The sequence below is a fragment of the Gymnoscopelus microlampas genome (assembly GCF_963454915.1).
Source record: "Gymnoscopelus microlampas genome assembly, chromosome: 8".
Classification (NCBI taxonomy): domain Eukaryota; kingdom Metazoa; phylum Chordata; class Actinopteri; order Myctophiformes; family Myctophidae; genus Gymnoscopelus; species Gymnoscopelus microlampas.
The window spans coordinates 18,514,058-18,539,857 of NC_139945.1; the positions used below are offsets into that span (position 1 = coordinate 18,514,058).

General features: G+C 43.1%; 2 protein-coding genes across 8 annotated transcripts in view; one reads left to right on the plus strand and one right to left on the minus strand.

Moving 5' to 3' along the window:
* rasgrp4 (RAS guanyl releasing protein 4) overlaps nucleotides 1-4,513 on the plus strand; it is a 29,935-nt gene extending 25,422 nt beyond the window's left edge. For 3 of the 4 annotated variants that reach the window (XM_084064381.1, XM_084064383.1, XM_084064382.1), the window contains exons 13-17: nucleotides 1,587-1,737; nucleotides 1,860-1,896; nucleotides 2,460-2,591; nucleotides 3,091-3,269; nucleotides 4,027-4,513. In XM_084064381.1, the coding sequence (XP_083920507.1) occupies nucleotides 1,587-1,737; nucleotides 1,860-1,896; nucleotides 2,460-2,591; nucleotides 3,091-3,269; nucleotides 4,027-4,137 (610 nt within the window). In that variant the 3' untranslated portion in view covers nucleotides 4,138-4,513. Of the gene's footprint in view, nucleotides 1-1,586; nucleotides 1,749-1,859; nucleotides 1,897-2,459; nucleotides 2,596-3,090; nucleotides 3,270-4,026 lie in introns of those variants that run through there. The other variant, XM_084064384.1, reaches the window with a different exon arrangement.
* Nucleotides 4,514-4,647: 134 nt separating this feature from the next.
* hnrnpul1 (heterogeneous nuclear ribonucleoprotein U-like 1) lies at nucleotides 4,648-25,208 on the minus strand. 4 transcript variants are annotated; one of them, XM_084064378.1, is made up of 16 exons: nucleotides 25,181-25,208; nucleotides 23,667-24,102; nucleotides 22,215-22,628; nucleotides 19,437-19,635; nucleotides 19,276-19,349; nucleotides 18,982-19,121; nucleotides 18,161-18,260; nucleotides 17,789-17,901; nucleotides 17,054-17,320; nucleotides 16,144-16,266; nucleotides 15,398-15,526; nucleotides 13,880-14,048; nucleotides 12,747-13,058; nucleotides 10,188-10,414; nucleotides 8,482-8,703; nucleotides 4,648-6,113 (listed from the first exon to the last, which is right to left on the minus strand). In XM_084064378.1, the coding sequence occupies exons 2-16, from the start codon at nucleotides 24,061-24,063 to the stop codon at nucleotides 6,000-6,002; spliced, it is 3,000 nt and encodes a 999-aa protein (XP_083920504.1). In that variant the 5' UTR covers nucleotides 24,064-24,102; nucleotides 25,181-25,208; the 3' UTR covers nucleotides 4,648-5,999. The 4 variants fall into 4 exon arrangements, with proteins under 4 accessions (XP_083920504.1, XP_083920505.1, XP_083920506.1 ...); XM_084064379.1 differs by having other exon boundaries at nucleotides 25,189-25,205; XM_084064380.1 differs by having other exon boundaries at nucleotides 23,676-24,102; nucleotides 24,947-25,202.
* Between the last annotated feature and the right edge of the window lie 592 nt (nucleotides 25,209-25,800).

The window sequence follows — 25,800 nt, forward strand, 5'->3', positions numbered from 1 at the left end:
ACAAAAAATGTTTTATTTCTGAGTGCATATATTTTACATATATTATGCATATAATAGTGTTGGTCATGATGGTTGATCATGAAAAAAAAAAATGCTCAGTGGCCTTGTGGTTAGAGTGTCTGCTATGAAACTGTGTAGTCTCATATCAGGAGATAGATAGGTTCCTGACCTATGGACTATAGGGCTTAGCCTGGTAAACCCTCCCTCCGGAAATCTCATTTCCATTCGATCTCAAGAAGGAGTCTGGTCTGAAACGCCTTTCTCCAATAATCGCTCTGCTCGCCGAGCCGACGAGCCTATCAGCGTCGTCGCTCATTGTTCTGTGATTGACAGCGACAGTTGGCCAATCAGGTGGCGAGTTCGAGTGAGCCCGAATGAACCCGAGTGCAGCCTGAGAGCCGCCGAAAAAAGACGAACGGCAGCCATTGTTGTTTGTGCGAGTGCCTTCACTTCTTACTTTCAGTTTTATAACGCTTTCAAACTTCTTTTTTGAGGCACGGAATTTACTTATAAGATATCGTTTGGATAGAATTTAGTTGTTTAACTTCATATATGTGGTCAATTAATCATGACAGAGCCTATTTAAAAATATAAATTTAGAGAACCGGCAGGGGCGGGGAGTGACACGCATGTATCCCAATAAGGCAACCTATTGTCGGCATGGCCGTCCCAAAAGTCCCGTTGCGTCACATAGTCTGGAGCTCGTCAAAATGAACGTGCTCATTGGCTGAAGGGGAAAAACGATCATTGGTTGAAGGGGTTGTCAGTCAACGGTATTACTCCCGCCCAACTCCAGCCCACAGCGATTATTGCAGAAAGGCGTTTCAGACCAGACTCCTTCTTGAGATCGAATGGAAATGAGATTTCCGGAGGGAGGGTTTACCAGGCTATATAGGGCTGGGCGATGACTTAAAATCAATATCACGATTATTTAAATGTTTGCCTTGATTACGATGAATAAACGTTCTTATAAAAACATTAGTAAAAATAGTCGATCAACCAGCTCACAATGTGTCACATCGCGATGCTGTGAGCTGGTAGATCTGCTATATCGGTTAATTGCACAGCCCTACTATGGACCCGAAGCCTCAGGAACCGTTGGTCCACTAGGCTACTTATGACCAGGGGTGCACATAACTGGTGCGCGTCGTCAAAATGCATGCGGCACATCAGACGAAGGGAGGCGCTCTCGCGTACCAACAGCTGGGACCGCTGGGACAGGAATTTACTTCCTGAAGCCACTCTCACACATTCACGGTGAAGCACGCGTCCGGCCCATACACACCCATGGGGTGGAGGCGGAGGGGGAGGGGACGCATGCTGCACATGTGTGAGTGTGGCCCTGAATCCATCCTGCGGCAAAATGTATTTATTTCTTTATTTGGTGCGCACCAAGTAACATAGCCAGGTGCTCCCCTGAGAACTAGACCAAAAAAAAGTTATGTGCACCCCTGCTTATGACGTCACAACCCACGAAGGTGCTCAATGTCATACTTGCTGTCACACTGATGTGTATTAAATGTCTGCTCTCGCTCGGCTCCAGTCATCTTGCTTTCCCAATATGTCCCCCCCCCCCCCCACCCCAGACAGGGCCAGATCAGTCATGAGGAAATCACCTCTTACTTCATGAGGGGAATGTCCGTGTGTGCAAAGCTGGGCTACAACTTCAACTCGGTGCACAACTTCCATGAAACCACGTACAAGCGGCCGACATTCTGTGACAAGTGCAGAGGTTTTGTGAGTGTACAGTTGACTAGTCATCATCCGTGTTTTGATTTTTGTTTTTATCTTTTAATGTCAGTCCAGTTCAGCTCAGCACGCTACTGACTCATATCTGAATTCTGCCTCCTCTCTTGTAGTTATGGGGAGTCATCAAACAGGGCTACCACTGTAAAGGTAAGATGTGACAACTTTAAACCCTTATATTCTTTGTCGACTGGAGTTCCCCAGCGGTCCATGCCCTTTTTTTCCCCTCTAGTCTACACCAAATCTCTCGCAGAAAATAGCTGATCTACAAGCTCACAATGTTTCGCAATGCAACACGTTGTGAGCATGTAGAGCAGCTATTTTCGCCAAATGTTTGCCCCAGAACAGGGACGCACGCTAGAGTTCATGTGGTTAACTGACATGTCACAATCATGTTAAAAAAAAACAAGATTAGCATCTTAGATGAACACTGATGTCTTTGATTCGAAAAACACACAGACCTCATTTTGACGTCCTGAATTGAAATCTGGCATGCAACCGTGTCACGCGTCACCCAGTCTTTTCTTTCTACCCCCTCTTTCCTGCCTCTCTACCGTGCCTTGAACAAAGAAGCTAGGCTTGTTGTCAGTAAAGGTAGATTGTATCTCGGAGCATCAAAATCGGGCAGAATCTTTCCCAAAACGGTGCCTCACTGATCATGTTCACTCTGTCTGTCTGTCTGTCTGTCTATCTTGTTTAAATCCCTCGCTCAGACTGTGGGGTTAACTGTCACAAACACTGCAGGGATCTGGTGGCAAAAGAATGCTTGAAGAAACACAAAGCGTCGGCCAGTTCCTGCCCGTGTACCCCTGCACCGGACTTCAGAAGCAAGGGCAACAGCTGGAGTTCGTCATTCTCTTTTTTAAACACTAGCATATCGTTCCTGTCGGGTGGAAACCAAAACTGTTACTTTTCAGGATTAAAATTTAAAAAATAGCAGATCTACGAGCTTGTAGTTCTCTGCTTTTTTAAAACTTTTGTGTGACTCTGTAGCGTGATCAAGTAGGGCATTGATTTATGAAAAAACACGAAAAGTTAAGTAATGGAGATAAGAGGTTTCTGCCTGACAGCAACGATATACACATACACGTTTGTCTTATTATACTTGTGAGGCCATTGACCATTATACACAGTGCATTCTTTAGTCTGAAACCTTTACCACTAACCCCAAAAACTCTGACACAAATGAACCTGTAAGGGTCCCTTAGAGTTAAACAAATTGCTATGTACTATTAGGACAAGTACAAGAACACACACACACACACACACACACACACACACACACACACACACATCTGTCCTAGTCCAACCCCCAAACTCACAAAGATCCTGTGTGCCTGTTAGGCTCCTCAGAGGAGGACGCCTTTGTTTTCCCTCTCAGTAACGAGACGGACGCCATCAAGGGCAACTGTGAGGGGAAGAACAGCATCAGTGACTGCTCCACTCAGACAGACCCAGGTGTGTGGATGCCGGACAGGAGAGACAAGCGGGGACACCACCACCACTCCCTCCCGGCAGTTAAGGTAAAGGAATGACGTCCACTTCTGTAGGCAGAACTGCATCCCACAGGGACTTCTGGTTTTCTTTCGTTTTTTTGAGCCCTGGTGTCCCTATTCTGGGCGTCCATTTAGCATTGTGAGCAAAACGTATTATTTGTTTGGTATTTACAGTAGACCTGTTGTAACCTATACGTCTTTATGCCTTTCAGCATTTTAATTGATTTTGTTCTAAGTAGCCATGCAAGATGCAGGATAAGGTACAACGAGATTCCAATCATTATTGGAAAACAAAACTTTCAGGGCAATTACACCAAATATATTGGCCAGAAATAGCCGATCTACAAACTCACAATGCAGTCAATTGTGATGCGTTGTGAGCTTGGAAGATCTACTATTTTCAATCTTCATTTTAAGATAAAGTATATAGGGCTTAAGTGGTTTAACCCTTTAAGACCGGGAACGCATCTGTGTGTCATTTTAAGATTTCTTTGGCAATATAAAAATAGCAATACAAGCTCATAGCGCGGCACCGAGTGCCGCGAAATGAGCTTGTAGATCTGCCATTTTTGAAAGAAATTGAACATTTGTGCAAATCTTTAAATATATACAGTAGCTTTTTTTAAGCATTCGGATTTAGAAGGGGAAAAATATGTAATCGGCCTCAGGTCTTAATGGGTTAAACAATATGTAAGAATACCAGAAAATTTGCCAGTTGTCGTTTAATCTGTGTCAAGGGATTCTCTTGGGTCTACACAGTGCTGCTTTTTGTGTTATCTTTCAGGCCAACACATTGCCTCAGAGAGCCCGAGGCTCCTCCATGCCGGTCACTCTACTGCAGGAAAAGATGGAGGAACTGCATCTCTACAAAGACAACAGCAGAGAACCTGACTGAAGCGTTCTTCGGCCCAGACATTCTCACTCCCACGTGGATAACAGTATACCTACCACCTCAAACACTTGGAAAAGGTTGACAGTGCGCACTGCGCCACAGGCCATTTCTACTAGGATGGTTAAAAGTGACACAAGTTACGCGTACATGGACTTCAGGAAGACTCATTCAGTTACGGTTGTGCAACTTTTTGGTTTTGACCAGGTCTCGTTTCCGGTTTTCAATACGACTTTGGTCTCCATAGGCCACTTTTTCTACTTTATGAAGAACTTCGTTTTCTGGTGCTACGTCTGTTTCTGAGTACATCAAAACGAAGGTCATCGGACAGTGCACAGACAAGGAGAAGTCTTTTTTTCCTATGATGTATACATCAAAGTATGTATGCGACACTCAATTCGAAGTGGAGGTTAAGAGGAACTGCAGCTCCTTTAGTCGTGTCAATATCCCTCAAGTGACAAATCAAAGTGTGTGTTGACTGACAAAAGCAAACATCTCTCTCATGGATGTCTCCAGGAATATTCAAATGCTTTTTATTGTATAAAGACACAGAGACAGCATGTGACATCTTTTCTTATCAGGTTCTCATGTTCAGTTAGAAAAAAAAAAGAGAATATGATGGGAAGAACAGGATAAATGTGCAGGATTCATTGAACACCAATCAACAAAAAAAGGTTTGAACAAAAAGAAAAAAGCTTAAAAAAAGAACTTTGCACACACAACTACGAAAGAGGATTGGCAAAATATCCTGCTCAATCAAGGGACTGTATGGACGATTAAATACTACATCAACATCTATTAAAAAAAAATATTCTTTCATGTCAACGTCTATCGGGAGTGAATAAGAAGAAAGCAAAGCAATGTGGTAACTAAAAATAAAGGAGAAGGCTAGGGGAAAGTGTCTATGAAAAAAAAGCATGCATCTTTTTTGTTCTTGGTTAAGCCATCAAACAAGCAAACTGATTCAGTCGTAGCCTAATCTTATCTTGCTCCATTGCTTTTTTTCTCTCTTTTTAAACCTGTACCATATGCATCTCAGGAATATAACATACTATGTTCTTCTATCTGTATAAAATGTGGCAGTCTGTGGTTAAGACAGACAACCACATTCAAAATGCAAACAGCTGAAATAACATTCATTACACATCTACTATACTCTACCAACTCACAGCCATGGCTTTAGAGTAAGACATCGGTTAATAAAAAAAAAAAAAAAAAAAATAGTGATCAACAAACTATACAGTTGATGTGTACTAGGGCTGCACGATCAGTTGCAAAAAATAAAAACAAAATCTTAATGTTGCCAAAGCAATTTTCCCAAGCGGATTAGATTCTGGTGCTGAGCACATTTGAAAGCGTCGCTAATGTATTCAAACTAAGCAAATGAAACGTGAATATGCCCCTTAAGTTATGCGTTACAGGTTTTTGAGTACACAGAAAGAAATAAGATAGACGCATGTTATCACAACTCCTATCGCAACCACAAACATGATCATCGCAGTACAGGTTTTATTTATACTTCCCGACCAATATCGTGCAGCCCTAATGTGTACATTTACTGTAATGTGTGACGGGAATGAGGGCTACAAAGACATTTAACCAGTTGAACCCTAGTGTCCCTATTCTGGGCGTGTCATAATAGACGAACATTCACCGCAAATAGCCGATCTACAAAGCTTTACAGGTCGGCTATTTTCGTTTAAGAGAAGGGGACCAAGTGTAGACACCTGGGGGGCCCTGGTTAAGGAAGTAAATAGGGTTTAAGTGGTTAAAAAAGGTAGGCGTGACTGTACAGATTAAAATCCTGTTCAAGGGTTAATTCAGGATATGATGCTGGGCGGAGGCTCCGGGAGCAGGAACAGTGACGTTTACTGGGAGCCTGAGGATGAGCCCTGGCTGCCCTGTCCGTAGTTGCCATACTGGCTGTAATACTGGTTCCACTGGCTCTGGTTCTGGTAGTATTGCTGCCACTGCTGAGCATACTGGAGGGGAGGGGGGGAAAGGGAAAGACAGTGAATCAATTAACCCATTGAGACCTGAAAGCCCGATTCTACATGTCTCCTAAATCTCAACAGTATTCTGAAAAAAAAAACGTTTCTATATCAGTGGTGCTCAAACTTTTTCAATGTCAACGACCCCCAAAATGATATGTATTTGGCCGCGGACCCCCATCAAAATATGTTGTTCCAGGGACCCCCCAGAAGCAAAGATTTGAGTTAAAAATGTTCGCTTTAAAAATATATATATTCAAAGATTTGCACACATTTTCAAGATTTTTCAAAAATAGCAGATCTACAAGCTCGTAGCGCGGCACTCGGTGCCGCGCTATGAGCTTGTATATCTGCTATTTTTTAATAGCCCAAAGTGTAAAATAATGCTTTTTAGCTCAAATCTAAAAATGACACAGTTCCAGGTCTTAATGGGTTAAAGCTGCAATCTGTGAGTTTCATGTCCTATGCAGGATTTGAGAACAGACAGACTTCTAGCCCTCTATCAAGACGGAATATCTGCTGGGGGATATAGGCTCTGTACATTTGGGACAGAAACACATAAAGACACCTTTGATGTGCGTTTCCTGCTACTCAGCCAATCAAACAAAAGCTATGTGAAGATTAACAGGAACAGGAAAAAGGTACTAGTATATATATATATATCTGGGGGGCTACAGTTGCAGTGCACAGAGACCATTGTGCTTGCCAAGTTTGACGCAGTAGTACTTCTCAACCAGTAGGTGTCCTAACTGACACCAGGGTCGAAATGTCAATGGACAAGTAGGGAGACCACTAGCCTGGTAAACCCTCCCTCCAGAAATCTCATTTCCATTTGATTTCTGGAGTGAGTCTGGCCTGAAGCCCATTGTGGGGGTTTCTAGTGCATTACCAAATAACCGAGCCTATCAGCGTCGTCGCTCATCGTTCTGTGATTGACAGCGACAGTTGGCCAATCAGGTGGCGAGTTCGAGTGAGCCCGAATGAAGCCGAGTGCAGCCTGAGTGCCGCCGACAAAAGACGAACGGCAGCCATTATTGTTGTCCGAGTGCCTTCACTTCTTACTTTCGTTTATAAAACTCTTCATCAAACTTCTTTTTTGAGGCACGGAATTTACTATTAAGATATCGTTTGGATAGAATGTAGTTGTTTAACTTCATATATGTGGTCAATTAATCATGACAGAGCCTATTTAAAAATCTAAATTTAGAGAACCGGCAGGGGCGGGGAGTGACACGCATGTATCCCAATAAGGCAACCTATTTTGGGCATGGCCGTCTCAAAAGTCCCGTTGCGTCACATAGTCTGGAGGTGGTAAAAATGAACTGCTGATTGGCTGAAGGGGAAAAACGATCATTGGCTGAAGGGGTTGTCAGTCAACGGTATTACTCCCGCCCAACTCCAGCCCACAGCCAATATTGCAGAATGGGCGATCAGGCCAGACTCACTCCAGAAATCAAATGGAAATTAAATTTCTGGAGGGAGGGTTTACTAGGCTAGGGAGACCACCTCCAACCACTGCAAATTAACTAGTTACTAGTAACAGTTTTTTGGAAAAAAAAAAAAAAAAAAAAAAAGTTCAATAGTTGAACTAGATTCAAAGAAATCTAAAGTGACACAGATGCGTTCCAGTTCTTAATGGGTTAACATACTCTACCATACAGGTTGGATAATAATGTTTTATTCATTAGAATAAGTTCTGGATTGCAGCATTAAGTAATAGTTTCTATTTCTACCCGGTTATTCTCTTTCTCAATCCTTTTCAATTACTGGGACACATCTAGCCTGGCTAACAGCAGGTAGGGTGAAGTAGCTAAACCACGTGCAAAAAATAGCCTAATCTAGTATCTACAAGCTCAAAACACATCGCAAGGCAAGGCGCTGTGAGCTTGTAGATCGGCTATTTTCCGCTATTTGACGTACAAATAAGTATGTAGGTTTTAAGTGGTGAAGCTCTGTAGTGTGGCAGTATAGTTTGAAAATGAAAATCTTTTCAGTTGGGGGGGTCCATGGCCTAATGCGTATCAATTTCAGGGGCCTTGACCAGTGTTGCCAGATTCTGAGAGAGAAACAAGCAACCATGTCTAGGAAAACCAGCCCAAAAAGGAGCGACTGTGGGCCACATGTGCACTTTAACATGTACATCAGCTATTTGAAAATAGCAGATCTACAAGCTCACAACGCGTCGCGATGCGACGCGTTGTGAGCTTGTAGATCGGCCATTTTCAAATAAAATCTTGCGGGGAAATTATAATTAGCAGATCTGGCAACCCTGGCCTTGACCTGAAAATGTTTGCACCCACTGTCTGCATGTACAAGACAACCAGAACACGGAGAGAGACGGATGGTAGATGGTCGTTACCTGCTGGTATTGCTGGTTGTAGCTCTGCTGGGTCTGTGTTGGCGTCTGTGCGGGCGCCGGCGGCTGCTGGCTGTACGTCTGTGCAGGGGCGGCGGCGGGCGTCTGGCTGTAACTCTGACTGTAGCCCGGATACTGGCTGTAGTTGCCGTAGTATCCTCCTCCTCCTTGGCTGTAGCTGCCCTGGTTGTAGCCTTGGTTGTAGCCCGGCTGGTTGTAAGAGGTCTGGTAGAAGGAGAAAAAGACAACTTTTGAATGGGACAGCTCTTTCTAATATAAAACCAGCCTGTGTTTTTTTTTAGTAAGTGGTTGCATAGTGCTGGTATTTGATGAAGCAGGTGATTATTCGATAGAGCATACAGTCACTGCCATGACAATTCAGCTATTTCAGAATGAAAACCATTAAGACCGGGAACTCATCTGCGCGTCATTTTTAGATTTCTTTGGGCTAATCAAAAATAGCAGATCTACAAGCTCATGAGCTTGTAGATCTGCAATTCTTTTTTGAAAAATCATGAAAACGTGTCAGAATCTTTTAATATAAATACTTTTAAATAGAACATTTTTAACTCAAATCTTTGCTTCTGGGGGAAACTGTTTTTGGGGAAAAAAAACGTATGAGGTTGCAGTGCTTTTCAAACTTTTTTCATGTCAAGGAGCCCCAAAATGATATGTATATGGCCGCGGACCCCCCATCTCAAAATATTTTGTTCCAGGGACCCCCCCAGAAGCAAAAGATTTGAGTAGAAACATTTTGCTTTAAATAATATATATATATGATTTTTCAAAAATCATATTATATCTACAAGCTCATAGCGCAGCACTCGGTGCCGCGCTATGAGCTTGTAGATCTGCTATTTTTGAATAGCCAAAGAAATCTAAAAATGACACACAGATGCGTTCCCGGTCTTAAAGGGTTAAATGTTCATTATGGAAATGCAATAACAGCATCCTGAGCAGTACGGCCGTTAAGTGACTCATGAACCAATTCCAGTTCTATGGTTGACTTTTAACACTTTATTGGAGAAGAACACTGTAATTTAGATAAAGCAAAACAGACAGATTCATTTTAGACATTTAACAGTGACTTCCAAGATAGTAGCAACGCGTACAAGACTGCCATCTAGCGTTGACCTTGGCCTAACATGAGTAATTCAGTTAATTCATTCAGTATATGCTTGGCTCACGATTGTAAATAAATAAATAAAACCAGATGTAAGTCTTGTCGATTGCTGCTTTGAATCGACAGTACACCCAAACGATCCAATTCCAGTGCTGCAAGTGAATTCTAGGCCTTAAAAAGTTAACAGATTGCACCTTTAACCCGTTAAGACCTGAAGCCGATTCTACATGTCTCCTAAATCTCAATAGTATTCTGAAAAACGTATGTTTCTATATCAGTGGTGCTCAATCTTTTTCATGTCAAGGACCCCCAAAATTATATGTATTTGGCCGCGGACCCCCATCAAAATATTTTGTTCCAGGGACCCCCCAGGAGCAAAGATTTTTGTTAAAAAGGTTCGCTTAAAAAAAGATATATATATATTCAAAGATTTGCACACATTTTCACGATTTTTCAAAAATAGCAGATCTACTCTCGCTTTTTTTAGTTCAAATCTAAAAATGACAAAGTTCCAGGTCTTGGGTTAAATCCCATACATAGGAGGGCAGAACAGCTACAGGCACCATGTATTGTAATTGTTGTGTACCTGACTGTATCCTCCCTTGCTGTAGGGGGCAGGGCGATTGTAGCTGCTTGCAGCAGCAGCTGGTGGGTTGCGGTTGTATCCTCCACCTCGTCCATTTGAACCCCCGTCACGGTAGCCGCCGCCGCTACTGCTACCGCCGCCACCACCACCGCCACCACCACCGCCGCCACCACCGCCGCCACCACCGCCGCCACTCCAACGGTTCTGGTTGTAGTTGCGATTGTAACCTGACAAAGAGAAAATATTGCGATATACTTGTTATTACAGCTTCTTCTACAAATCCAGGGTTCCCACACATTTTTTAAAAATGACTTTTTTAAAACTTTTCCAAAGGATTTTACCCATTTCCAGGACTATAGCAATCAAACAGGGCAATAATGAGACTCTCAAACCAGTGTGCCATCAATGCCCCAAGACAGACTCGAGCGAAGGTGTCACATGACAAAAAGAACAGATCTACAAGCTAACAACAATCAAGTAGCACTGCATTTTACCAAATTTGACCCATCTTTCATGTAATGTTAGACAAAAACAATGCATTTCATTGATGTCGGGCAGAAACCTCTTATCTCCGTATTGTAACTTAGTTTTTTTTTGTAAATCATACAGCGTCACACAAAAGCATCAAAAGTAGCAGATCTACAAGCTCGAAACGCGGCACGAAGCGACGCGTTTCGAGCTCGTAGATCTGTTCCCGTTTGAACAACACGAAAGCATTATTTTAATAGAAACGATCTGTATATGTCCCTTCCATAAACAAAATTGCAGTCCGTTGCAATATGGATGTTGCGTTGCTGGCTGCATGTGGGCCTGTGAACTACTGTGGTGACTGTCTAAGTCTCCTTCCATCAGATGGAAGTCTTTATAAATGGTTCACCTACAAGTAGAAAACTGCTTTATATATATATATATATATCTATCAGGGGTCGCGCTAGGATTTTAATCTGCCGGTCCCAATGTCCGGAAGGATTCAAATTTACCGGACATCTGACAAAAATAACGGTCATAATTATTTTTATGCATTAATGACAAGCAGGTGCGTAAATACAGCATACGATACGATACGATAATACTTTATTGTCAGTTCACACTGAAATTTGTCATAACAATTGGGCCTACAGCATTATATTTTGGATTGAGCTATTTGAACATGAACCATCATAATATACACATTTTATATAGCAGGGTCATCTTACACAAATACATTAATTACCTACATTACCATTTGCGCATGCTGCGTGCGTAATGGTTTCTCAATAATCAATTGCGTTTGTATGCATTTTCTAATCAAAGGGCACTGCACAAAATTGGGCATTTCAGATTAATCCTTCATAATGTGGCTCAGCTGACCTGTTAGGGCAATACATTATAGACCACTACTCACTCACAAGAGGAGGTTATGCTGTATAGTTAGACAGTGGATGCCGTCCGTGCGTCTAGTTGGGACAGCCGTTGGAAAGTTGATGAGTTGTGAGAATCTTGTCGTCTCGACGTCTCCTCATAGAGCTATTCAGTTCAAAGTGGTAACGTTTTAACGTGTCCATCTCATAGAGTTAAAAATAGGTCCACGATTATGATTAACGTCATGTTTCAGCTCGTTGCCATAGTTGCAGTAGCCTATAGCTGTTGTGAAGAGTATTTACGCATCTGTGTTAGATTTCATCTTCAACCTGCACTGTTGTTTAAACTGTAGGGCAACTTGACAACTTTACTCACAAGTGCCCTTGTATTAGCCTAGTATCTGTGATATATTCTAACTCGTAATGATACAACTTGTGTGTAACTGGCTGTTAAATACACAACTTTATATAATGTAACTTGTAACCGGACCGCAGTGTCTCCGTCTGTCTGCCGAGACCGCAGTCTGTACGCAGCAGCAGCAACAACTTGCTCTCTTTTTCCTGTTGTAGGCTACCTTCACAATAAAGTGTCTCCCATTTACCGCCCAATGCAGCACATTTTACACTGGTTATTAGTAACAGGAAATAGGTGTAACCTAACAGCGTGTGACAAACTATTTTAGTTCTACGTCTCTCTCTCTCCCAGAAAAACACGCACGCTGTTAAGAGAGAGAAAGAGCGAGCGAGCGAGAGAGCGCGAGAGAGAGAGAGAGAGCGAGCTTGCAAAGCAGAGGATTTGAAATGTGCCTAATTTTGCGGTGATAATTAATGAACAGCTGTGTCATTATCAACCGGTCAGGATGTCCGGAGAGATTTATTTTTTCCGGTCTTTGTCATAAAAAAACGGTCAAAACCGGCAATTATCGGACTAACGCGACCTCTGATATATATACGAGACAATTTTGAGATTTGATGTAAAAACGTTTTACATGCAATAGATTATAGGGGTGCAATAGTTAATCGAACTAATAGATTTGGGGATAACAAATCTATGATACATTTTTTTACGCAATTTCCTAGTTGTGCAGACTGTTCATTAGGGGTGCAAGAGTTAATCAAACTAATCAATTAAAAATAAGAGGCAGCCCTACTATGAGCTGTGAATTGACCGCTTTTGATGGGACCTCTACAGACAAAAGAATATTAGCATGTCTCAAACCTCCTCTGTATCCGTCGCCACCTCCGTTTCCGCCTCGGCTCTGGTAGCCGCCACCACGGGCTCCATCGCGGCTGTCATAGCGCTGGAAGCCTCCGCTGCCGCCGCCACCTCCGCCGCCACCACCGCCGCCGCCGCTGCCACCGCGTCCGCGGAAGCCACCCGGCCTGTTGTCGAAGCGTTTGTCGGGCGGCGGCCCGGCCTTACGGCCCTCCTCGTTGTACTGCTTCACCAGCTTTTCGGCATCGTCGCGCTGCACCTCCGCGAACGTCACGTCGTCCAGGAAGTCGCCGGAGTTGGGGAGGGTGAAGTTGGCTTGGTAACGGGGACAAAGGTAACCACGGGAACAGGACAGAAGACAGCCCATCCAACAAGAAAGGGATGGGGTGAGAGAGATGGGGAGGGGGAGGGTAGTGAAGACCATAGCGGCCACACCACCGGAAGACAAAATTGAACACAATTACTACCACGTAGAGGCAACGGAACACAATAGAGAAATAAAACTAAAAAAGGCAAGTAGATGAAAGCAGGTGGCAATGTGTTTGGCAGGGTATGGAACAAACATTACCTCCAGAAGGAACGTGGAGGGAACATTTGTTCAAGCAAACACAGTAGAGAAGACTTCAGAACAGGTGTAAGGACAAAACAACTAGGAGACTGGAGAGGGAGGGGAGAGCACTGCAAACCAAGGGCCACTGAGGTTTCAATACAACCTCTGAAAATGTCAGCAAAACATACCAAAATGTGTACTAGTACTAAAAGGTTAACCAAGAACAAGTTTAGAACATCACGTACTGGGTTGGCCAATCATGGAATGTTGATTCTGAATGCACGGCCACCCCAAAACTCACAGACCAAGTCTCAGTTTGCAGTGCATTGTGGGGAGAAGTTGTATGGTGGGTGGAAGATAGGGGGGGGGAGGAAGGTGGATAATTTCAATTCAGGTGGACTGTTTAAAAATAATATGTCCAAATCTGCAATCTGGCCAAAGCCAAATGAGACTATGATAGGGGGCTGGGTAAAGGGGAAGGCGGGGTAGGTACATCTTCCAAGTTTGATTTAAGACATAAACAGAAAGAAAAAAAAAAGTTTTTGTTGGTTGTTGTGTTTTTGTTTTTTTAACACATCGTTCCTACCTTTCATTTCTAAAACAGCATGATCGGGCACATCCTTCCCCTGCTGACCCTGTTGCTTTAATGTTCGCTCTTTAAAATCCTCGTCCGTGGGACAAATTACAATAGCCTTGCGTTGAAAACCTTCAAAAGGACGCATTTTTCGTCTCTGGGCTGATCCATATACATTTGTCTAGCAATGGTGACAAGAAAGAAGTAGAGGCTTGTTTGTTATGGTTTTACTTGTCGTAACGGCTTTCCGCCGGGAAGAAGGCTGGAACCCTGCAATAATGAAGTGAGAGAGGTTTGGCTTGGTTTGTCATGTCTATGGGTTTGTATTTACTTCAGTTTTACTAATGGCCTCTCATCACTCCACAGGCTTACCTTGTAACTCTGCCCTTCCGTGTCCATTTGGCAACCCAACCCCCTCCAACATCTGAGCTAAGCTGTCATTCTGTCAACCTTTCATTCTGTCGTTGAACTCGTTTACATTTTTATTGGCAAGTCAAGGAGAAAATAAGAAAATGCATATCGAAACCAAAATGTGTTTTATAATAATAGGTGATATCTTTACGTTATAGATATTAATTATGCCTTCAGTCAACCTAAACATCCTGTGTTCTAGTCTGTCAAACATATGAGGTCAACGTTAGCATCGTTTTGATAATATTTAGCTCAATGACTGCACCTCATTGTCCCCATTTCTGACAGTCCTCAGGCTGAATTAGCAATAAACGTAATTATTTCAAATAGCAGTATTAGACTTGATAACTATGTTGCAGAATCTGAACTGATCCTATCCTATCTTATCCTTGTGGCCTATCCTATCTTATCCTTGTGGTCTAACCTGCTGGGGTGCCCGCACATACCTGGACTTACCTGATCTTCATACGCATCTTGACCTCATAAGACAACAGACAGTCAAATAAAACCTACCTGCTGATACTCACGTTTTCCTTGGACACCCCCAGGGAGAGACCCACCTACCTTTGTTGGCATTTGCTGAACACAAAGTGCTGAAAAGCTGAAAATGGGTTAGTCTTCACTTACCTTCAGGGTCACATTTTTTTTTAAACACTCAACAGTTCCAAGTATATCTAACTGATAAGTAGGATTATAAAAACAAAAGGCTATTGACTGTCTCTCTTAAAATTACCATAGCAACAGAAGGTGTTTTTCTTACTCACCAGGTAGAGCTTACTTGTTTCTCAACATCTTTACATAGTCATGGTTTACTTGTACATTGTTGAAAATTCACAAGACAAAACAATACTGGATCATGACAAGATAGGAAAAGTACAAAATATATACTGAGGGATGACAACGTGGAGTATTCTGTCACTTAATGAGAGCCATTTTTCTTTTTTACAATACATAACAAGCAAGTGACAAGAGGCTGATCAAGGCTTAGCATAGCAATACAAAATCATACATCCCTGAAAGATAAATAAATAGACCATTAGAGAGTGGTTGAGCATGTCAGAGCACATCAACTGTGGTGGACTGTGTGGTGTTATGAGAGCAGAGTGCGTGTGGCAGTACCTGGTCCAGGATGTAGTTACGCCTTTTTCGGGCGGCGATCTCGATGAGCCTGTTGAGACACTGGGTGGCCTGCTGGATCAGAATGTCCCAGCGCCCTGCATAGTTCCGCTGCCGACGGAGGCCCATCACCTGTCGGGTCCAGAACAAGCTTGGAGTGACTTTACGTTCAGTCATAATGGAGACGTGCGCAAGGGCTGGACAGTATACCTTATTTCTAACCACACAAACCCTAGCGTCCTTATTCTGGGGTGAACATTCAGCAAAAATAGCAGATATGTAAGCTCGCCATCAGAGAAAACGTCTGGAGCCCATCTTCAAGTGTACGAGTGCTAACGAATGTATGCATGTCAGACTAACTTGCATAGGGCTCAGCCCACTCAGCTCAATTGTTTGTATTTTCCATTAGGGAATTTTGTTATACCTGCACTGGGTTCCAAGTAAGATGAAGCAATACCAAATATGCCGTTAAGCTTTTAAACTAGTCAACTAGTAATTGAATCCATAACATCATGGCCTATTTCTAGCCTAAAATGTTAACAGAAATAGTTTCTGTTGGACTGTACAGGTTAAATAGATAGTGTTAGCTTATCTCCTACACAGAGGGTTGCATGTGACATCACTGTGAAAACCAGATACGCTGAGGGGGTCCTGTAGTGGAAAACAAAGCTAGTCACAAGTTAAGCTGTTTCGGTTCAACGCAATGGAAAAGAACCATTAGTGTCTGTGAAAATGGCGTTGAGTATGACCTTCATCTTGTCCATGATCGCGTTGGTGCCCAGGATGTTGTATTTCTTGTCAGGGTAGGTCTCAGCCTGTTTTATGGCCCAAGTTGTCTTCCCACAAGCAGGCAAGCCCACCATCATCAAAATCTGAAACAAATTACCAAACACATTCAGGTAAATGTTCCAGATCTACAATGTATGCGTAAAACAAATAAGACTGGGAACACACCAATTCGACAACTACCAATAATATAAAATCAATTAAACGTGTACATTTGTACATGCATAAACAACTTAAAAATGCACTGCAGCCCAATCATTTTTGTCTGGTTTTCCAAACACTCCAGGCCTGGTTTTCCCTCGTTAACTGTATATAAAATACTGTTAAGCAATATTACACGAGAGGGTGTGCGTTACTATTGTTATTATTGGCACGACGGCGATGCGGTCAAGAACGAGGTGGAGCAGAGTTCTGCAAGCATCACTGAAGTGTGCCGTCATGCTCATTTAAGCACGGCTCATGAGCCCATTTCAACCAATCAGATCGCTTGGTCGGAACTACCTGTTGCATAATTTATGTTTGTTTTTCACCCTTGCCATTATAGGTGATACAAATCTTCAAAAATAGCATACATAGCTGAGCTGATCTATATGCTGACTTTTGTTGCATGACGACACCGTTGTACAGCAAAGAATAAAACAGGCTCATCAAATTAATTGATTTAGTTTATTATAAAAAGTTAATTTGAATTTTTCGTGTTGAATCATTTATGTGTGTGTGTGTGTGTGTGTTAAATATATATATATTTTTTTTTTCTTTTTTTAAATACACTTCTCCACTATTCAATTCGATAGAATAATATTTTAAGAAAAGAATCGACAGTTGCAGCCCCACATCCACTTCAAAGGTTCTGTCATTGTGGAGTGGTCCTACCTCGCATTCAGACTTGGTGCTGGGTCCCTCCGTGCCTCGGATCTTGTTCTCCAAGCTGACGTCGTGGATGAAGGTGTATCCCTCCGGCACCGGGAAGTAGGGCTGTGGCTTCTGGCCGAAGTTGAACTCGATGGCACAGTTCTTCACCAGGACGTGAGGGAAGAGGCCGCGGCCCGCCAGCGCTTCCTTAGTGCATTGGAACGCCGGACCCAGCGACACTCCGTTCTTAGAGTAAGACATCTCCACCTCATCGCCTTTGTCAAAGTCCTAAAGTTATTCATAAAAAAGGGCACGTTGGAGGTTACGGCTGGACATCAACATTTTCAATAATTATACATCTACTACTAGATGTATAATTATATAGTGCCATTTTCAAAGTGTAATCACAATACAGTAAAGTAGCAATCCCTTTGATGTTTTCTGACTGTTAACACTGCAATTCTTTGCCACTCAAGTATTGTTTTGCATTTCTACTTGAAGTGTAGAGAAAACAAAACAACATGGAGACATGGCATATTGACATTTGATCCATACAAATCCTGGTAACAATTAATCACCACGCTCCATTCGTATGTCTTCACTTACAACCCCCAACTTTGTTTGAAAATGCAGTAATGTCAAGTATTTCTACAATATATTCTACGGTAATAAAGGAAAACCTGAAAATCCAATAAAATTAATTAATTACAGTATATACAAAAATCAATCAAAACTATAATACCCACTGCTACTTACAATGTAACAACCAATGACATCATTTTCACCAAACTTCTCTCCGTAATCAAAGAACTTGCAGTCAGAGGATTTCTTTCCTGTCCCCCCGTAGCCAAAGGAGAAGGGCTCCTCACCTGAAATACAGCACAACAATATTCATTCCTTCTGTTCAAAACGAACACTGCCCAACTCCCCGTATTGTTTGGTTAAAAGTCTAGCCGATCTACAAGCTCACAACCTGTTGCTACAAGCTCACAACCTGTTGCGATGTGTTGTGAGCTTGTAGATCTGCTATTGCTGAACGGCTTATAATTCACGAACCCAAATTGGGCCGGCCAGGTTAAAAGTGGTTAAATGTTCATATTAAAATCCATGTGACTACTCTCTTCTCACCGAGCTGAATGCTGCAGTTGTTCAGGGACCATCCGATTCGAACAACGTGGGGGTCAGCCTCACTGCTGGGCAGATGTTTGACGGGGATCTCTTCATTGATCTTGGAAAGGAAAGGGGAAAAGGTTTCATCAGGCTTAATGGTTCAATGGGTGGTTCAACCCATTTGTGAGCCGTTAACATAATCACAACATCCTGGGTCAAGAACATAAATACATGTTAACACACCGTTTGTGTAATTATGGAACTGTAATTGTGTAATTATGGAAGTTTGGTGAAAACAAGACAATGTCTATATGTTGTCAAGGATATTTGAACATTAACATTTAAAATGAAGATGTTCTTCTGCTTGGGGCTCCACCCTGCTTTAGGAACGGTTGCCTGCTAGACATCCTGTCTCCTAAAACAGAGACATTTGCATTCTTTTGTTTCACTTCACATGCTAAGGTGACAAATTAACAAGTCTGAGGATGAGCAGAGTGATTGGGTTCCATGGGGGCCAGGAGGTGCTGTGAGAATTGTTTGAAGTCACTTGTATAAAACCTGTAACCTTTCAGTCTGTTCCTTGAGTTCAGACTGGCGGTTGCATACATTTCTTGTCCTGCTGAATTGTAAGTGTGAGGCTCCTTTTTGATATCAGAAATATATCACCAATTATTCTAAAACTGTGACTTTGTCTGTGCCTTATTTTGTCTATTCTGTTTGACTGAGTTCCCATTCAGATTCTGCTTTAACAGTGTCTATAAGTGAATCCGTTTTGACAAACTGACAATTGGGCCATAATTAATCTGGCCTAACCCTAACCAATATGCGTTGTGGGGTACCTTCAGCTCATAACACACACGGCCACTGAAGACACCGTGAGTGGCACGGGCTCCTGCCCACAGGTAGGCAAAGCCCTCGATGGTCAGGGGATAACCAGTGTAGCGATCTCTGGACACCTTGAAGTGCAGGTCACAATTGTCTGCAAAATAACCAACAAATAATTCAAATGCATCGTTTCAGTGGGTCTGTGTTGATACTAAAGATGATCAAAAATACATAATAAAAACAGCAGTATTCATTCATTTAGAAACTAACTTTAGGGTTCAAATGGTGTTTGGTAACGCCATACTTACATGTATCAATTGTAACCAGAGTATTATCAATGTTCTCTTCCTCATCTTCAGCAGGAGGCTGTGGCGTACGGGACCTGCAAAACACAAATGAATTACAATTCCAACACACTTTACAATTGTTTATCAAGCCACACCACACACAACCAGTTTGGAGACTATACCTTTTCTCTTCCCGGTGCTCATAGTATCCATAGCCCCTGTTGGCTTCGTCAAAGGGTCTCTTGCGGCTCTGTGGTTTCTCAGCTTCTGTCTTGACTTCACTTTCAGCCTGCTGGCTGTCTGCCTCACTGGCCGGTGGAGGCTGCTGCTCTGCCTGCTCTGGCACTGCAGTGGATCCTTCCTCTTTCTCCTTTTTGATCTCTGTTTGAACGACAGCAATTACAAATTATTTACAATGTAGGGAATTCAGGTGACTGGTCAACAAGTGTAACCATAAGACCTTTGGTGTTAGCACCAAATGTCACCTTTCTAATATGTAATTTACACATCTAGCATACACCCTTATCCTGAGCAAATTAAGTGCAAGATTGGGATAAATGACATGAGGACCAATCAACAAACGACAGGGTAATTGGTCATGCAAATAAGAGTGCAAAGAAAACAATTAAGTGCTACTAACTAGGATACTAGGCAAACTTCAAACCTAGCATCTGTCTAAATAACATGCCATCTAAATAACATTCTTAGCATTTGTGGTCACAGTTAGGGCAGGTACACACTACAAGACATTAGGTCCGATATTGCTGTCGCCGACATTTTTTGGCGCTCGCCGACAAAACCTCCCGACCTGACGCAGATCGGCCTTTGATCGGCGAGACAATGCTCTGTGTGTGTGAAAGGCTCTGCGACCCGATGTGGCCGCGATTCTCCGCTCTGCGACGGCTTTTCAGATATCTAAATTGTTAGATATTCATCTCTGTCTGGGACAGGACAAGAGACAATATCATACAGTGTGAAAGGAGCCGAGACCATTCTGCGAGCAAATCCACGCTGCAGCCAATGAGAGCACATTACAGCAACCGTGGCTAGGGGAGCGTCGCTGGATCTGACCACAACAAACAGTCCCTACCACAATATTACCTTCCAGTCCTGTATTAAGTTAACATTATAAAACTAAATGAGAAAGTGAGCGAGCCTGGTGGGCTGTTTATTTTAGAGGAATTGTACAGAGAGACAGAGACAGAGCGAGAGCGCTCTCTCTCTCTCTGTGTGTGTGTGTGTGTGTGTGTGTGTGTGTGTGTGTGTCTGTGAGTGCAGCATGCCTGTGACACACGCTGTGTCTGAACAGCGTTGCCAGATGTTGCGAGAGAAATAAGCAACCAGGTCTATGAAAACAAGCCCAAGAAAAGGCCACTTGAGCACTTTAAACCTATTTACAAATACATTGGATATTTGAAAATAGCCAATCTACAAGCTCACGTTGTAGATAGGCTATTTTTAAAGAAGACATTGGGGGGGGGGGGGTTGTGGAGTATTTTCCAAATCCACACAGATCTTGTATGGGGGTCTATGGCACAACATATTTTCAGAAGGGGGAGGTCTGCGCATCTGCGGACAAATATTAATTTGGGGGTCCTTGCCATGAAAATGTTTGAGAACAACTGGTTCAAACAACATTAGGAAACAAGGCCAAAAAAGCAACTACACTTTCAAGCAACTTTACAGAAAAATAATCCCAAAGTCGCTTATAATAAGCGGACATGGCAACTGTCACAGCGGAATTAGCGCACTTGCAGAGAGAGAGAGAGAGAGAGAGAGAGAGAGAGAGAGAGAGAGAGAGAGAGAGAGAGAGAGAGAGAGAGAGAGAGAGAGAGAGAGAGAGAGAGAGAGAGAGAGAGAGAGAGAGAGAGAGAGAGAGAGAGAGAGAGAGAGAGAGAGAGAGAGAGAGAGAGAGAGAGAGAGAGAGAGAGAGAGAGAGAGAGAGAGAGAGAGAGAGAGAGAGAGGAGAGAGAGAGAGAGAGAGAGAGAGAGAGAGAGAGAGAGAGAGAGAGAGAGAGAGAGAGAGAGAGAGAGAGAGAGAGAGAGAGAGAGAGAGAGAGAGAGAGAGGAGAGAGAGAGAGAGAGAGAGAGACATATCACGGGATACCTCGATTAAAATGAATTGGAATAAACAAAAATGTATGTATTGGGTCTGACTCTGGAGATAGCATCCTAGTGAACTATCCTACAGTGTGTCAGCCCTTGTCGGGGATCAATCGTGTTGTGAAGACCACAACGATATTATGACAGCCGATTTCAAGGAATAAACTCCTGCAGTGTGTTATGCTTAACGATCAGATGACCCCCCGACAACTTTAAGGTCCTGCAGTGTGTACTTGCCCTTACTGTAAGTAATGTTTTCAACACAAAACATACAGGAAGGGCAAACGTGGAAGTGGCCCCAGACCAGAGCTGTGATGTTCAGACGATTGGTTAAAGTTCTGAACTTCACACAATCACTAACTTTATTCTGGGTCGATCAAGACAAGTAAGTGCCATATGGCCCATAGGTCAGAAGCTTATCTCCTGCTTCCTTAGTGTGAGGACGCTTGATATACAAGTACACCCCCTGGACATGATGCTAGTATCTCACAGAGACGTGGCCCCAATCAAACCCTTGATGCTGAGTGCCAAGCAGGGAGACATTATGTGCAATTTGTTTACAGTCTTTGTCACAAGTCTCAGGGCAGACAATCTAACTAACCACAAAACCACTGAGATGGTGATCAAGACAAGACTTGCTTCAACCCTTAATCTGAGTCATCATTGATGATTCTACACCATCCACAAGCTGAGCCATTAGCTTCAGATGCTATTTCCACAGAGGACAGCGATACGATACGAGAAACCAGCAATGTACTGTTCGGACCTGTGGGGATGTAGACAGCTGGTCGATTGCTATTCTAGATGGTAATAGTTTACACCCGGATTCCCGGAACTGTAAAACCGTTCAACGTCACCTTGTTTAATCTCCGGCTTGACCTCCGGTTCTTCCCCAGGTTTGGACTTGTCAGGTATTACGTCATCCCCGTCGTCGTCACCAGGCATCGTGACATCCCTGCTGTCGTCACCGGGCGTTGTGACGTCCCTGCTGTCGTCACCGGGCGTCGTGACGTCCCTGCTGTCGTCACATGGAATGACGGCGTCCATGCTGTCGTCACCAGGCAACAGGTCATCTCTGCTGTCCTCATCGGGCTTCATGTCATCGCGGCTCACATCAACGTCTGCTGTGAAGTCGGCCATGCTGAGGCGTGTCTGTGGAGCGGGCTCACTCTCGTCCTCTGCTTGCTCTGCCTCGAAATCTCCCCCCGAATCTTTGTCCTCCTCGTCCTCCTGGTCTAGAATCACATCTCTTGAAGCCTCATCGGCTTCATCTACAGTTGAAAAGACAGACATTAGACTCCTAGATTTTAATACTTTGTTTTTGTTTTGAATTCATGCAAACCTTTCACATTGAAGATGCAAATGCTAAATGTTCATAGATGGTGATTAGATACAACAGGTGTCTAAATGTGTTGAAATAATAATAATACACATGAGACTGTGGTTTAAAATATAGTATTTCCGATACAGTCCAGGTATTAAATTGCGACAGGTGCTGGATAGAAAATGCACACTGTCTTCATAAGCCCCCAAAACTTAATTCAATAACATTTTGTACAGATATTTTTCTCAAGTAAAAAAAGATATCCACCAGAGGGCAGGGCCAGAATGTTCATCCAAATACTTTGGCACAGAAAAACTATATGGGGCAATAAGTGAAAGACTAGAGTAATGAACAGCAGGGTGCACCAACAGCAGATATTATATTATATAATATATGGCAATATACAATACATATGGCCTATGGAAGAGGGCTGGTGGTATAAAACACTTTAGACTATTGGGCAAGAAGCCTACATTCTGTACATGGATGTTCCACCAAAAATCACGTTCGGGATGCGAGTAAATAATAGTTTAGTTTGTTTTTAGGACCTCAAACCTGCAACGCCTAGCCTGCGAGAAGATCAAAGGGAAGTCATTAATGACGGCTGTGGGCTTATGTACGCTGATTACTGCGTTCCACGCCCACCGTCATTATGCCACAGCTGTGACTTTGGTGATATTAATGACTCGACTGCAGGTGCGTGAGACGGATATCGTCCAGTGTAGACCTGGAACGCATCTGTGTCACTTTAGATTTCTTTGGCTATTCAAAAATAGCAGATATACAAGCTCATAGATCTGCTATTTTCTTTTAAACCTTGAATTTTTTGGGGTATTTTTTTTTCTAAAAAAAACTGTTAGGATTTAGAAAACATTTTAAAGAATCGCCTCAGGTCTTAATGGGTTAAGCACTGCCTCTGGCAGTCAGGAAGGATGAAATAGAACATCATTTTCGTACGAGTTGAGAGAACAGTAAATCCACTTGCCTTTGAGACCCAGGTGACCACCATCATCATCTTCTTCATCACTCAGCACGTCCCGGGAGAGCTGATCCTCCTCGTCATCATCATCATCGATCTCCTGTATGTCCGGCGGTCCTTCCCGGGAAAACCGAGCACCAGGAGGAGGCCCGTCTCGGGAGAGCTCATCATCCTCCTCCTCCTCCTCCTCCTCCTCGTCGTCGTCTGGAGGTCCATCTCCGGCGGAGAAGTGCTCGTCGGCCTCCTGGTCCAGGTCATCCGGAGGTCCGGACGTGGCCTCTGACTCCATGGCGACTTTGAGCCTCTCCACCAGGTCCGCCTTAAGGCCCTTGGTGTCCAGGCCTCGGCGGTGGAGCTCCTCCTTGAGCTCGTTCACTTTGAGTTTCTTCACGTCTACACTCATGGTGTCTGTCTGTCTGCCTGGATGGATGTCCGCTTTACCCTTCAAACACACACACACGCGCGCGTTAAAAACGAAACACTTTGTGTTTGTTGATCATTCATTGCACTTAGCTTAACGCGGGCTAGCTTCAACCAAGGCTAACAACCAGTGCTGCCAGATTGTGTGAGAGAAATAAGCAACCGGGTCTAAGAAAAAAAGCCCATAAGAAGCGACTAATTAATTATTAGGCCACATGATGAGCACTTCTAAACTTACATGTACCGATCAGTTGTTTGAAAATAGCTGATCTCCAAGCTCACAACGCGTTGCGATGTGAGGTTGTAGAGCTGCTACTTTCAAAGAAAATACATCTTGGGGGGAAATGCAATCTTGTCCCCGGCATAAAAGATGTGTATATATATTATTTTTTTTATCTGTGGACAAACATTAATTTGGGGGGTTTCCTTGACATGAAAATAATTTAAAACCACTGGTTTAAACATTAGTGAAGCAAGCCCAAAATAAGCAACTAAACTTTAAAATCAAGCCCAAAATAAGCAACTTTAGAAACAAGCAACTTAACTTTAAAAACAAGTCCAAAAAAGGCAACTAAAACATTAGAAAGAAGCCCAAAATACGCAATTACACTACAGAAGCAAGCCCCCAAAAAATCTGCAACGACCTATATTTTACAAGCAACTTTACAGAAAAACAAGCCCAAAGTCGCTTATAATAAGCGGACATGGCAACGCTGATAACAACAACCGGGTAGGCGGCAATAGCCACATTACTGCACCGTTCAGCGAACATTTGACCCACTAGAACGTGCACAAAAACACATCCCAACCTTTTATAATAGTTTAAATGGTAGAAAACAAGCAGTTTTAACAATTGAAAATCAAACCTGGCTGCATGCAACGTTGAACGTTCGTCGACGCGAGTTAGCTAAGCTGCTAATGCTAACGAACACACCGAATAATGCAGAACGCGCGTTTTTTTCTGTTATTATGCACGCCGCGTTGCGGTCATTTCAATAGTGCAAGCGATGCTAATATTTAATATTATGTATATTTGGTGCTCGGCGTGCACGGCTAAACTAAGCGGAATTGAGCTAAAAATAAAGATAAAGGCCTCCTACCTCCTTACACACGAGTTGCGCGGGTCTACTGAGGTAAACGGATCAGATACAGATAGTGTCTACAGCCCCCTGGTGGCAGGAGTCCACTCACACACGACCCGTGGCTTCTTCTTTGTTTCCCTTTGCGGCGGTGCGGGGCATTACCGCCATCTGCTGTCGATATCTACACTCGTCTCTGATATCCCTGATTAATGTTTCAATTTGTCTATAAAACCCGTTCTCTGGGGCCCATGACCCACCTCTCTCTCCCACTCACTTTGCCAGCCTAGGATGGCTCAGGGTGGAAGACAGGGTTAAACAACTAAAAATGGGACTGGTCTTCAAAATTGTAAATGCAGATTTGCCCAAAATGCCCCCTATACCAGCATATCTGAATGAATCGAAAAAGTTAGTGACACCCACAGTCACGAAACTAGAGGGAGCGTAAACAACAATCACCACCCACCCATATAGTCCATGAGCCAGAGCCCCAAAATTGGGTCAATACGAGTAAATAAATGTATGATAACCTTTCCACAGGAGCAGCTTTTTCATGGTTATCACACATTTTGTTATTTTCCCCATATGTACATGACAGGTGAAAAAATTACAAAATTTAAAAAAAGAGTTATCGTAATGTC